The 14,621-nt window shown below is 62.1% G+C and overlaps 1 protein-coding gene across 1 annotated transcript; it reads right to left on the reverse strand.

The window, feature by feature from the left end:
• Window positions 1-397: 397 nt before the first annotated feature.
• Window positions 398-14,388, reverse strand: FBXL16 (F-box and leucine rich repeat protein 16). Its single transcript, XM_030957892.1, has 6 exons — window positions 13,969-14,388; window positions 3,554-4,264; window positions 2,313-2,821; window positions 1,911-1,995; window positions 1,321-1,384; window positions 398-571 (listed from the first exon to the last, which is right to left on the reverse strand). Exons 2-6 carry the CDS (start codon window positions 4,247-4,249, stop codon window positions 423-425), a joined length of 1,503 nt encoding a protein of 500 aa, XP_030813752.1. The 5' UTR covers window positions 4,250-4,264; window positions 13,969-14,388; the 3' UTR covers window positions 398-422.
• Between the last annotated feature and the right edge of the window lie 233 nt (window positions 14,389-14,621).

Consider the following 14,621-nt stretch of genomic DNA (forward strand, 5'->3'; position numbering starts at 1 on the left):
CCACCCCAAAATCAGCATCCTCCTCTGGCCCGTCCCTGGGAGCATCCTTTGGTGCCAGGAGCATCCTTGGTGGCGGGGCCCGCTGGCCCCGGGGCGGGGGGAGCAGGATGCGGCCGGGGGCGGTCACACAGCGTCGCCTTCCCACTTTGGGCTTCCATGATGTCCGTTCGTCTGTCCGGAAGGGATTGGCGGGACAGCGGGAGGAGCACGGGCGATGGCGGCGGCGTGGGGGGAATTTACATGGTACCGGGGGGGCTCCTGCCCCCATCTCCCCCCGGAGCCCCGCGTCCCTCGGGGGCGTCGATGAGGGGGATGTCCGGGCTCGGTTGGAATCGGGGGCGTCTCTCGAAACCCCCGCAGCCGGAGGGAGATGGGGTGGGCGATGGCGGCCGGGGTGGGCGCGGGGTGGGCCGGCTCCAGCGCTACTCGATCACCATGCAGCACGGGAGGTGCTGGGAGAAGTACTTGAAGAGCTCCGGGGTGGCCCCGGGGCAGTTGGTGAGTTCCAGCTCCTCCAGCTCCTGCAGCTGCACCAGCCCCGACAGCCCCGTGGTGGTCAGCAAGGGGCAGCCTGCAAGGGGACAGGGTGCTCTGTCAGCCCAGATCACCAGTGCCCCCCAAAAACAGCATCCCCAAAAACAGCATCCCCAAAAATAGCATCTCAAAGGCACCAGCATCCCAGAACACCAAAATCCCCCCCAACAGAACCAAAGGGTCAGGACCTCAAAATCCCAGCACCTCAAAACTTACCAAACACCAAAAGACAGAGCCCAAAAACCAGCATGCTAAAAAAAAGTACCCCCAAAACCCCAGCACTACAAAAAATCGCCCCGAAAATCCAGCACGCAAAATTGCACACAAAAACCAGTACTTTAAAGCACCAGCACCCCAAAATACCAAGACCATCAAAATTAGCACCCAAAAAAACCCCACCAGAACCCAGAAAACCCGCATGCTAAGGAATAGTGCTCCAAAACACCTGCACCCCAAGGTCAGCCTAAAATTCCAACATCTCAAAGCACCTGTATTCCAACGAAAAAAAAAACCAACCCAAAAACGAGTGCCCCCTAGAACAGCTCCTCAAAAACAACACCCCAGAACACTTGAATGGCAAAACCATAGCTCCTAAAACACCATCACCCCAAAAAACACTGCAGCCCCAGTGTGGATCTTTCCCACAGGTTGGGCTGGGTGCAGGTGCCTGCTGGCCTGGGGGGATGCTGGCTGTCCCCAGGCTGTCCCCAGGGCTCTCTGTCCCCATGCCCGGTGCCTCCCCAGCCCCTGGGGTCTCTGGTCCCTGGTGGAGGGTCAGGGTCTCACCAGCCAGCGAGAGCAGGCGCAGGCTGCCCATGCCCAGGAGGTGCTTCAGGCCAAAATCCTGCACCTGGAAAAGAAGATGGGATGGGGATGAGGAGGGGACAATGGGGACAACCACAGCACCGGGGCTCAGCATTGCCCAGCTGGGGTAGGGAACTGGTGCCAGGGCTGGGAACCTGAAGCAGGGTGCAGGATGCTGGGGCAGTGTGCTGGCTCTGGGTGCCAGGGCAGGGAACTGTGATGGGACAGGCTGCAGGGAGGGGAGCCTGAGCAGGATGTGGGATGTTGCAGCGGGATGCTGGGGCAGGATTTGGGGTGCAGGACCGGGATACCGGCTCTGGGCTGTGCGACAGGGAGCAGGGAGCCAGGGCAGGGAGCCTGCAACAGGTACCAGGTCTGGGGATGCAGGGTCAGGGTGCCAGGGCTGAGTCCTGCTGAGCTCACAGGAGCTCTCTGCTTCCTGGCACAAGTCTCGGGGTCTTCAGCCAGCCCCAGGAGCCCACCCCTAGCTCATGGCCCATGCCCAGGGAGGTGCCACCATGCCCTCTCTGCCGTGCCGAGCCGGGACGGGCACAGCCGTGTTCCACACCTACCTGGCAGCACCAGCGCAGGTAGAGGCTCCGCAGGGATGACATGGTGGACAGGTAGCTGAGGCCGGTGTCGGTGATCCGCACGCACCTGCCGGGACACGGGGTGTCAGGGCCAGCTGGTCACCCGCGGGTGTCCCCAAACCATGGCCCCCATGCTGCACCCTCTGCTACAGCGTGGCTCAGCATGGCATGGCTTGGCACGGCATGGTTTGTCATGGGGTGACACGGCACAGCACAGCTCAACATGGCATGGCATGGCGTGCATGGCATGGCATGGCTCAGCACGGTATGGCATGACTTGGCATGGCTTGGCATAGCACAGCATGGCATGGCATGGCCCGGCACAGCTCAACATGGCATGGCATGGCTTGGCACAGCACAGCACGGCTCAGCACAGCCCTTTACCTGTCGAGCACCAGCTCCTCCAGCTTGTGCAGGTCACAGGCGATGTACTCCAGGGCCATGTCGGTGATGCGGGGGCACCAGGACAGGTCGAGGCTGCGCAGCTTCCGCAGGTTCTCGGCCACCAGCTCCACTCCATCATCCGTCACCTTGGAGCAGCCCGAGAGGCTGAGCACGCTCAGGTTGGGCAGGCTGTGCACCATGTTGACCACGCCGTGGTTGGTGATCTCCCAGCAGGAGTTGAGGCGCAGGGTGTGGGTGGTGTAGCCCTGCTTGGCGGTGAAGTAGGCGAGCGCCGTGTCCGTCACGTGGTAGGCTTGCAGGTTGAGCTCGGTCAGGTTGGGCAGGAGCTGCGAGATGGCGGCGATGGCGTCGTCGGCCACGTTGATGCAGTCGCTGACGCTCAGCGCCGTGATGCGGGCGTTGAGGCTGGACCACAGCCCGGCCTCCGTGAAGTCGTTGCAGCCCGACAGCTCCAGCCGCACCACGCCCTGCATCTGCTCCAGCATCACCTGCCGAGGGCAGGGGGTCAGGCCGTGCTAGGCACTGCCACCCACCCTCGTGTGTCCCTGTGTCCCCACCCTGGCTCCCTCGGGGTGGCTCCTCCCACTGCTCCCAGTCTTCTCCCCGCCATGGGTTCAACGCCTGCCTTAGGGCACAGCAGCATCAGTGGGGAATGGCAGGGGACAGGCAGGGACCCCTGGCTGCAGCCCCAGCACTGTGCCAGGTGCTGCTGGCAGGGTGGGGATTGATGCTGTTCCCAGCACAGGTGAGATGTGCCCATGGAGAAGCTGGTGCTGTGTTTGGCCACGGCACGGGGCAAGGATCTCGGTGGGGACCTTGCCCAGCCCCCTGAATTGCCCCATCTCTATCACCTCAGCCCCTTGCTTGGGTGACCTCCTTGCTGGGGAGCAGCCAGCCAAGCAGGAATGTCCTGTCCCCAGAGCTTGTCACCCACTGCCACATCACCGCCCAGCAGCACGGCCACCTCACCTGGCCCTGCCTTCCTGCAGGGATGCAGCCCCAACAGCCTCCTGACCCTGTACAGGCTGCGCCCATCCCACCGCCCAGACCACAGGCAGGGCCTCCCTGTGCTGCCAGCACCTGTGGGGTGGCCATGCCACCTGTCTGCTCCTTCACTGTGACAGGACCACTCTGCCCATGTGCGTGTCCCCAAGGCCACCGGGACTGACCCGCCACCAGCACACCTCAGCCACCCCAGTCACTTCAGCAGGGTCACCTACCTCCAACCCCGCATCTGTGATGGTTGACCTCTTAAGGCTCATGGACTTGACCCCCTTCTTGGAGAGGGGGTAGTTGTCAATGAACTCACAAATGTCCAGGTCAGAGACGCCCACGAGGCAGAAGCCGTCGAAGCCGCGGACGGCGAAGCCCTGCAGGCTGACGAACTCCTTCTCTCCCCCGGGCAGGACGTTGTAGAGCTCTTTGGTGTGCAGGACGGGCGTCAAGCCCACCCAGAACTTGGGCTGGTAGAGCACCCTCCGCCATGCCTTGCACACCTGCGCCAGCACGCACTTCTCGCACGCCGAAAAGTACCAGAACAAGCGGTTGAGGATCTTCTCGTCCACGGCCAGCTGCCTCTCCGAGGGCGAGCCCGGCAGCCGCTCCGGGGATGGCTGCTCCGAGCCCTCGCTGGCGTTCAGTCCCACCAAGGAAGCGCCGGGAGGGGAGGAGACGCTGGCCAGGGTGGCCAAGGAGAGCGGGGAGGCCAGGCTGGGGATGGGCAGGTCGCTGCGGTGGGCTAAGGCCGGGCTGAGGATGGCAGGCACGGAGGAAGGCTGGCACAGGCGGTTTTTCACGGCGGGGGTGCCTTTGGTGATGCTGGCGGAGCCGAGGCCGTTGGCTTGCGTGGGGATCTTCACCAGTCCATTGCGGGGCAAACATGGGGGCTTGGTGTCGCCGTTTCTCGGGTTCGACATCTTCCACAGGTGTCTCTGTAACACAGGGTGTGGGGTCAGGGGCTGTGGGCCTGCTGGGGGGCGGCCATGGCTGGGGGAGGTGGTGGCACCAGGGAGGGGGGAGATCCTGGAGGCACTGAGCAGGGTGGCACGTGGGACTGGGTGGGCACAGCCACAGAGGGGACCTGTCGGGGACACAGAGCAGGGTCCTCCCAGAAGCTGCATGGCCCTGGTGCCCCCTGTGATGAGGGACGGATGGGGATTTGCCCCTGGGTATTCACATCCTTCTCTGAGCCTAGAAACAAGCATGGCCAGTGGCAGGTGGAGAAGGATCCACAGACTGGTTTGGATTGGAAGGGACCTCAAAGCCCATCACATTCTACATCCATGTCATGGCAGGGACGCTTTCCACTGTCCCAGGTGGCTCCAACCTGGCCATGGACTCTTCCAGGCATCCAGGGGCAGCCACAGCTGCTCTGGGCACCCTGTGCCAGGGCCTGCACACCCTGACAGGGAACAATTCCTAATTCCCAAGATCCCATCCATCCCTGCCCTCTGGCAGTGGGAGCCATTCCCTGTGTCGTGTCCCTCCATCCCTTGTCCCCAGTCCCTCTCCAGCTCTCCTGGAGCCCCTTTGGGGCCTGCAAGGGGCTCTGAGGTGTCCCTGGAGCCTTCTCCTCTCCAGGTGAGCACCCCCAGCTCTGCCAGCCTGCCTCCAGAGCAGAGGGGCTCCATCCCCCAGTGCATTTTTGTGGAGGGGAGCGGGCAGAGGCAGAGGAGCAGAGCTGCCTGTGCCCACCATGCCAGCCAAGCCCTCAGCAGTGAGCCTGTGCCAGCCGTAGTGGAGCCTCCAGGCAGTCGGGCAGCACCCGGCAACCCAGGCCAATAAATATTGCAGTGGCAGCAAGGCCGGCTTCCCAAGGGCCCCCCTCACCCAGCATCCATTATTGAACACATTTCCCTCTATAAATATGGAGCTGAATTATTGATGGGGGCTCAGCCCCCTCGCCCTGCCCAGCCGGGGCCTGGCACAGGGCCCTGCCCGGCTCTGCCTGCCCTGCCCGCATCCCGTGTGCCAATGCCACGCCAAACCCTGCCAAAAAACTGATCCTGGCACCCCCTGCGGGCACAGGGAGCTGAAGGACGGGAATGCAGCTTGCAGTGCATGGAGCAGGGCACAGAGCTGCCCCTGAAGGCCCAAGGGGTGCTTGGCACCTCCATCCATCAGTGACAGGAGCTGGGGACCTCCTTGCCTGCCAGCTCTTCCCAGACCCAAGATTAAGCAAGGGAATTATTACAGCTGCTTGATTTGGGATGGAGAAAGTCAAGCCCTGATGGAAGGGCACCGAGGGAAGGGCATCCTGCTCATGGCCAGGCTCCGTGGTCCCTGAGCCTGGAAGCAGGATGCAGCCTAGACCTGCTGCCCATCCCTTTCACTCTCACAGCATCCCTTGTGGGAATCCACAAAATCAGAGGAGTTTGGGAAAGCTGCAAAAGACAGGCCTGAGAGACAGCAGAACTGTGATTAGAGCTAAGCAGCAGCCATGAGATTGGTCAGCAGAAAAATTATGTCAAAATTAGAAAAGCAAGGACAAATAGAACAATGGTCTGTATATTAACACTTGTCTGGAATAATTCTCTAAGCTACAGAAAAGTTTATCTAGCAAGATATTAGGAAGTTTTAAGCTTAATAATGGAGCTCTGTGCATTGTGTTTTAAGGCTCACAAGCAGGTATTGTATCCAAAAGAAGCAAGCATTGTTTTAACCAAAGGTACCTGTGCTTGTAGTGATTGGATAGAACTACTGTCAGTGTGCTTTTGCTTTGTGGGATTGGCCAAAAAACTCTTAAAGTAAGTTGTAACATGAAGTTCTTGCTCTGCTGCCTGGGATGTGAGCTGCTGGCATCTTCCCATTGTCAGAACCATGTAATGAGACTGATGCTGGAAAATCAAACAGCTCAAGGCACGTTCCCAGCAGTCCCATCCTGCTGGTGATTTGTACAGAGCCCCAGCTGGCGATATCCCTTGGCCTCATCCAGCCCTCCTGCAGCAGCCAGGGAGGGCTCAGCCACCCACAAAGGAGCTCAGCAGCGCAGTCCGGTGCCGGTGGCACGCTGGAGGCCCCGCAGCACGCAGGGCACACAGCAGCATCCCCCGGGAGCACTCCCGTTCCCGGCACGGCGCTGGGGGAGCCGCGGTGCCCGCAGCCAGCCCGGCTCGGTGGCACCGTCCCGCCGCGATGCAGCCCCCGGGGACGAGCCCAGCCCTGTGCAGACAGCCTGGCGCCGCTCCCGGCTCGGATGCAGCCGCCGCTGCCTCCGCTCACGCCGCCCGATGCTTGGACATGTGTTAAATTCGCTTGAAAGCAGCAGAAGGGGAGGGGAGAGAAAGGAGAAACTCGAAACCAGCGGCTCGGCTGCAATCAGGGAGGTAAACAGAACGTGCAGCGGGTGTCTCACAGAGCACCAACCCAAACAGACAATGGCCAGGTGGCACGGGGAGCTGTCCCTGCAGAGAGTGGCACCGAGCCCCAGAGGCGCTGGGCACGCTGGCCGGCCCCAGGTGCTGGGGAAGATGAAACGGGAAAGCCCTATAAATATGATTGTCTGGCAAAAGATTTGGAGAATATAGGAATTATAAGTGAGACTGAAATGAAAGCAAGCTTTGAGATACCTCAGTTACTGAACAAGTGGAAAACAATGGTGTGGCCCGCTGAAGGTAATTCCCTTTTGATGGAACAACACCTTCTGCTTGCAGACAGGCCCAAGGGTCAGAGCAGACCCTACAGCTTGGCAGAAGGGGTCCAAAGAGGAGTTTATAGGGTTTAAAATGTAACACAGTGTGGTAATGTAATGATTCTAACAGGCTGTATGTAAATGCTGTAGGATTTGTATCTTGTACTAGATTGGTTAGTGAGAATCAGAATATTCAGCACAGAAGAAGATTTATTGTATTGTAATGGGAACTTTACATTCTTACCTCTTGTCTCTTAGATCTTGCCTTTTAGGCTCTTACCCCTTTTACTCTCTTACCCTCTCATCCTCTCTCCCCCTCTCTTCTCTCAGCTTGCTCTGAGCTGTGGCTGGCAGCTCCCAGCAGGGCCCTGCACCCAGGCCCTGTGCAATAAACCCCAAGTTCCTGACCTGGCTGCAGAGATCTCTGTCTCCATCCCAACCGTCCCACCCCCCGTCACTCCAACACCGGGGACAGGGCAGGTGGTGGCACTGAGCCCCAGAGCCGCTGGGCACGGGGACAGGGCAGGTGGTGGCAGAGGGGCAGTGCAGGGCCTCGGGAGCCCGAGGGGACAGTCCCAGCAGGACACAGATGCTGACAAGTCGCCAGACTCACAGCAGCCAGCAGAAGGTTTGGGCACCGCATCCAACCTGCTCAGAGCTCGGCTGGTCCCCGAGGCCGAGATCAGGGGGTTTGGAGGGGCTCAGGGAGGCTCAGGGGGGGCTCAGGGGGGGCTCAGGGGTCCAGCAGCTTTCCCTGGAAAGCTGAGCCGGACCCCTGCCCAGGGAGCTCAGGCTGCCTGAACAGAGCACAGAAATCCCGAACCTTGAGTGAGCCTGAAGTCACTTCAAAGAGAAAAACGGAGAGAGATTCGAGCCTCTGGGCACAGGAGGATCTGGGCAGCGGTGGGAGCTTTAAATGTAAATGACTGCCTTGATGATCCACAGCCCGGGTACAGTGCTAGGGCGGGACCCGGCGCCCCCCCTCCCCAGATGTGCCCAGCAGTGATGCATAAACAACTCCAAATCAGCACAGCCCCTCCCAGATGTGCCAGCAGTTCCATGAACACCTCCAAATGCTTTTTGGCCACTCCAAAGCAACAGGAGAGCAGAGATTTGTCCCTTTCCCTTCCCCCTGCCATCTCAGTGTTTGCAGATTGCATGACTGGGCCAAGCACACCATCATCATCATCACCATCATTACATTTGTTCAGCATTTGGTGCAACCACCCCTGCTCTGGGGTCCCACAGGACGGGCTCAGATTTGCAGCCCCTCTGTCCCAGTGGCGTGCCAGCCCCAGCCCAGTGGGAGAAAACCTGACAAAAGCAAAGGCCAGAGCCCTCGAGCCTCCCGAATCCACCGCAGGGTGCACATTTCTCAGGATACGTCACTGGCAGGGGGGTTTGGGGGGGTTTGTCACCCACGGGGAGCGATGATGCAGTGCTGGGGGGCGGGTTTGACGCAGGGAGAGAGGAGCAAGCCGGGTCTGAGAGCCTGGCACCACAAACACTGCACAGCGAGGGTGCTGGGCTGAACGGGATGGAAACTGCCTGGAAAACAGAGCCTGCCCAACCTGTTGGCGAGTTCACTGTCTCCACGTGGTAGTGCAGAGGGATGAGGGCCTTGAGACATGGGCAGGGCCGGCGGCCTGCGGTTAGTGCAGGCCTGTGGAGGGAGGGCTGGCCTGGGCAGCAGCTGATCCTGTGCAGCAGGGATCGGGCTGGGCTCTGGGACAGCCGGGCTGGAGCCGCACCCGAGCCAGGGGAGATCCCGGATTGGGCGGCGTGGGAGCCCCGGGACCGCGGGCGGGCTGGGTCAGCACCGGGGACAGCGGCCCCGGTCCCGGTCAGCACCGAGGACAGCGGCCCCGGTCCCGGTCAGCACCTGGGACAGCGGTCCCGGTCAGCACCGGGGACAGCGGCCCCGGTCCCGGTCAGCACCGGGGACAGCGGTCCTGGCCCCGGTCAGCACCGGGGACAGCGTTTCCCTCAAGGACGCCACGCTCGCTCCCTGCCCGCATCCGGCCCTGTCGCGCCGGGCCCCGGGAGGATCCAGCCCTGCCGCACCGGCTCCTGTGAGGGAACCTCCATCGCCCCTCAGGGCCCTGCCGAGATCCAGGATTGCTCCAACAGATCCTTGTCCGAGATCCCACTGTAACCCAGCAGGCAGATCTGCTGCCGCCCCAGCAGATCCCAGGGACAACCCATGAGTGCCCCACAGATTCCCCGAGACACCCTGCTGTCACCCAGCGGGTCTCTGCAGCCCCCAGTCCCCTCGGAGCCTTCTTATCGCCCTGCCAGGACCCAGAGCTGCTGCCAAAGGGCTTCAGGTGGCAGAGCTGTGCGGAGTGAGCAGCCATCGCTGCCTGCTCACACACACACACACGGGGTGTGCACACGGGCACACACACATAAGCCCAGCTCACACTCACACTCACACTCACTCTCACACTCACACTCACACAACCCCCCTCACACTCACACTCACACGGGATGCACACACACAGTCACACTCACACACACAAGCCCTGCTCACACTCACACACACACTCACACACACAAGCCCACACACACAGTCACACACACACACTCACACTCACACACACACTCACACACACACACTCACACACACACTCACACACACACTCACACACACACACTCACACACACTCACACACACACACACACACTCACACTCACCCAACCCCTCTCACCCTCTCAGCGCGGCCGGGGCCGTCTCGTGCACGCGCTGCCGGGGTTGCATCAGCTGAATTCATTACCCGTCTATTTTTACTAATGCAGCAAACCAAGTCTCTCTACGGGCGGAGAACACGGCCCGGCACGGGGAGCTGTGCCCAGCACACAGCCCGGGCTTTGTGCAGCCCCTCCGGGGGGCTGAGCTCGCCCCGGGGCCGGAGCGAGCCCGGAGCACACGGCAGTGATGAGCACTCGAACACATCCCCTGCAGGGCTGCTGCGCGGGTGCTGCTGCTGCCCCGGCTCTGATCCCGCTGGATCACAACGCTGCCCAGCACCCAGCCACGCTTCAGGGGGCTTGGGTCGCCCCAGCAGTGCAGAGGAGCTGATGGAGGCTCTGGAGGAGCCACCGGCTCCCCGGAGATGCAGGAGCAGTGGAGAGATGCTCCATGCCTGGAGATGCTCTGTGTGTGTGTGTGTGTGTGTGTGTGTGTGTGTGTGCACACAGGTGGATTTGGGCTCCAGCACTCACACAGGTGAGCTGGGACAGAGGCTCAGAGCACAGCTCCAAACCCAGTGCTGCCTCTTCCTTGCTGCACAATCCAGGAATTCCGGGTAGGGAAGGGCCTTGCCTCTCTAGCTGGCCCTGGAGAGCTGCTATTCATGGGATGGGAGCTGGGCACCTCCCTCCTGGGGCTGCCCAGAGAGCTCCTGGGGAGGCCTAAGGGCTGAGAGCAGCTTTCCTGCTCCCTTGATGGCTCCCACCTTGCAGTGGAGCAAGAGGGGCTGGGACATGACTGGTTTGAGTGCCAGTGCTGGGGCTGCTGCTCTCAGTGCCAGCCAGGCTGGTGAATCCATCGCTGGCTCTTGCAGCTCATGGCCAAGCAGAGGAGCTGCCACGGTAGGAACTCCCAGCACTGCAACCTCTCAGGTCCCATAGCCTTCCCAAAGGTCAGGCTCAGGGTTTGCAGGGTTGGCCCCATCCCCAGGGAGCTGGGAAAAGCTGGCTGAGGTGCCAGCACCAAGCTCTGCTCAGGTCCTGCTTTGGCCTTTGGGGAGAGAGCAGCTCCTGTCTGGGGGCACAGGGAGATGCAGCTCCTGTCCCCAGCCCTCAGCGCGGGGGGGAGGCAGAGCTGCAGCCCCAAGCCTGGCCAAGCAAAACTTCCTCCCAACAGGGCTCCCTCTGACCACCAAGCCCCTCCTGCAGCAGCTTGCAGCCTCTCTGCTGAACCCCCTTCTCCCAGAGACAGCAGAGCCTGACCTCTCCCTTTGTCCAGGCAGCCCCTTGTCCCCTTGGGAGGAATCCCGCACCCAAAAGGAGCACGGGAGGGACAGACTGAGGGCAGAGCTGGAGCCCTGCTCCCTTCCCCTCCAGCCTCCTCTGGAGATCTTTGCTCTCACACCATGGAAGGATGCTCATGCTTAAGCCAAGCTTCTCCCTGCTCCCCTCTGACCGAGGCAAGGAGAAGAGGGAGCAGCTCCTCGTGTGCTGGATCCTGCCCAGCCTGGCCTCCCCTCACTACAACCCCATCCAGAGCCCAGTGACAGCTCCCAGCGTGTCCCAGCCCTTCCCTCTGCCCAGGAAGGGCTGAAATGCACAATCCCCTGAGGAGCCTGGAGCTGTCTCCAAGCACATGATGTGGATGAGCTCCTCAGGTCCTGCTGGGATTTGTGCCTGCCCAAACCCTTCACCCCCCAGGCATGGTGACAGCCACACAAGCACTGCTGGCACTGCTGGCACTGATGGCACCAACGGCACCCGATGGCACTGCTGGCACGTGGCACTGCTGGCACTGATGGCACTGATGGTACCAATGGCACTAATGGCACTGATGGCACTGCTGGCACTGCTGGCACCGATGGCACCAATGGCACTGATGGTACCAATGGCACTGATGGCACCGATGGCACCGATGGCACTGATGGCACTGATGGCACTGATGGCCCTTTGTCCCTGGGCTCGGGGTCTGGCTGGGACCTGGCCCTGGGGTCAAGCAGGGGCCCTTGGCACGAGGCTGGTGGGACACCAGGGCAGGCAGTGTCCAGCCATGGCGCTCCTTGGTGGGCTGTGGGTGCTAAGTGCCAGCACGGGCTCCAAAAGCCATCAGGCACCATCCTGATCCTGCTCCCAGCACAACCCCCTGGCATCCTGCTTCCCCTGTCCAAGAGCTGGGCATGGATCACCCCTCCAGCAGGGAGAAACCCTGGAGAAACGGGTCCTGCTGAGCTGTGCCCTCCCCAGCCCTGCCCTCCTCATCCCTGAGCTCCTCCCGTGAGCCCCGGAGCACCCAGCACACGTGGCTGTCCCCGTGGCAGGTGGGCAGAGGTTGGGAGGGGGATGCTGCCAAGGAGCTCTGCTGCCTGCACACCCAGCGCTGCTCCCTCCCACACCAGCAGCTCCCACTCGCCTCCCAAATCCCCTCCCTGGGTGCAGCTCCTGCACAGGCACTGCTGGGAGCAGCAGGAGATGGGAGATGGGGACGCAGCTCCAGGCAGGACGAGGTGGCTTTGCTATGGAGCTGCTGAGCCAGGCACAGCTTCAATCTGCAGAGCAGAGGGATCCAACCTCCAAACTCCAAGTGCTCCCACTCCAGTTGTCCTTCTGTCTGGCCACCTCCCCACAGGATGATCAACACGGCTGTGACCCCACTGGAGGGGACAAGGGGACCCTTTCCCCACTCTCACCTTACCCTGGCCCGAGTGAGGGTCTCTCCTCCCCCAGGAGCAGGATTTGGGGTGGCAGGAGGGTGCCAGTGCCAGGGGTGCCTGTCCTGCTGCTCCCCTGTGCCCTGGAGCTGCTGGCACGGGGAGGGGAACAGGCAAAGGGATCGATGTGGGGGAAGCCAGCTCGGAGAAAAATAGATATCTAGCTCATTAAAAATGGATGCTTGAGCGAGTCCTCCCCACTCCAAAGCCACCTCCCTCCCTCTTCCTGGTAGCCAGAGTGAAATCAGCACCCAGCTCCAGAGGAGGGGAGCTGCCAGCACGGCACGGTGCTCGCTCTGTGCCCGCTGCTGCAGCCTGCTGAGCGCCCCGGGGTGCTGTGCCCCGAGAGCCCAGACCCTGGGCACAGGGTGGGCATGGAGAGGCTCTGCCAGGGCCATCCCTGCAGCAGGGGCTGCCACGCTCCGGCCTTGCCTGCCCAGGCACTGCCACGTCCCAGGGGCACCAGCAGATGCCTGAGAGGCACCACCTCAGCCCAGTGCCCCCCATGGCACCCCCGGACCCCCACATGGCCAAGACCTTGGGGGTATGTAGGTGCTTGCTGCCAGAACCCCGTGCCTCAGTTTCCCCAGCCGTGCTCAGCCCCAGCCATTCCATGGGGTCGAGCCTGCCTGGTCCCCAGCCCCACATGCTGATCCCTCTGCCCCTCCCCATCCTCCCCACCAAAACAAACTCTGTGTTCCCACCCCTGGGCTGATGGGAGATCCATGGATGCACGCTGGGGTCTGCAGGACCCCGCTGTGGGGCTCAGCCCCATCCCAACCAGGGCCTTTCCTCTCCTCTATCCCCTGGGCTCTGGGAATGGGAGGGCTTTCCCTGTCCCCCATCCTTGGCTGGTGTCACCCTGCACCCACAGAAAGCCACACGGAGCTTTTGGGGTGTTTGGGTGTTTGAGTGCAGCCTCGGGGATGCCAACGGTGCCACCAGGGAGGACAAGAGGAATTTTAGAGGCTGGCAGCAGAGGTGGAAGGGGGCAAAACATCAACCCCACACTGGGACATCCGTGTCCCTACAGCGACGTGCCTTTCCACCCCCATCCCAGAATTTTAGAGGAATTTTAGAGGCTGGCAGCAGAGGTGGAAGCGGGCAAACATCAACCCCACACTGGGGTAACCACGTCCCTACAGCGACGTGCCTTTCCACCCCCATCCCAGAGCAGCCCTGCATCCCTCGGGATGCCCCTGATCCCCTTTCCCTGCCTTCCCCACCCGCTGCTGCCCGGCCATGCTGGGGGGACGGACACAGAGCACATCCCCTCACCCCCCACAGCCCCCTCCCCACACCGAGGGGGCGGAGGGGGCAGCATCAGCGGGGCGGGGGAGGCTCACACCGACCGCCATCCTCTGCCGAGCCACCGGGAGGCGGGGGCGGAGGGGGGGCACCGGACCGGGAGCCCCGGGGCCGGGCCGGCTCCGCTGCCGTTATATAACGCGGCTCCATGATGCGGGATGCGGCTGGGGGCGGCTGCGCTGCCGGTGCCGGTGCCGGTATCGGTACCCATAGAACCGGCACCGGCACCGACCCCGGCATCGGCATCGACCCCGGCACCGGCTTTGTGTGGGAAAGGCTTTTCCCGAGCGGCTCTTACCTCCAGCCCTGTCTCCCGAAGCTCATGCCATGCCTCGCGCCCGTCTTCTTTCGGTTGCAGCAAAAAATCCCACCGGGAAGAAAACGGCGAATAATCCCCCAAAATCCCCGTTGGCAAAGGGGCCGGATCCCGCCCGGCCCCCGCCCCAACCCCGCGAAACAACAGGAAAAATAAGCGGGGAGTGGAGGGGGGGAATGGGGCCGGATCCGGATCCGGGGGGATGGAGAAGGGGGGCCCTGCTGCCAGCCAGCCCCGGGAGCGGGGAGCACACGCACACGCGCGTTCGCACACACGCACACGCGTGTCACCGGCCGAGCCCGTTAAAGGGACACCGACACCGGCAGCGATAATGGAGCGGCGGCGGCGGCACCGGGAGAGGCGAGGTGAGGGTGCGGGACACGGGAATGGGGCTGGGCTGGCAGCTGGGAGTGCAGGGAGAGGGTGGTGGGTGGGGGAATGCAGGGGTGGAAGGATGGGGGATGGAGGGAGGGATGGAGGGGGGATGGAGAGGTGGAAGGATCGAAGGAGGGATGGAGAAATGGAGGGAGAAATGGAGGGGTGGAGGGATGAATGGAGAGATGAGGATGGAGGGGTTGGAGAGGATGGAGGAATGAAGAAATGGAGGGAAGAATGGTGAGAGGAAGGGATGGAGG

This window comes from Camarhynchus parvulus, chromosome 14 (genome assembly GCF_901933205.1).
Source record: "Camarhynchus parvulus chromosome 14, STF_HiC, whole genome shotgun sequence".
Taxonomy (NCBI): Eukaryota; Metazoa; Chordata; class Aves; order Passeriformes; family Thraupidae; genus Camarhynchus; species Camarhynchus parvulus.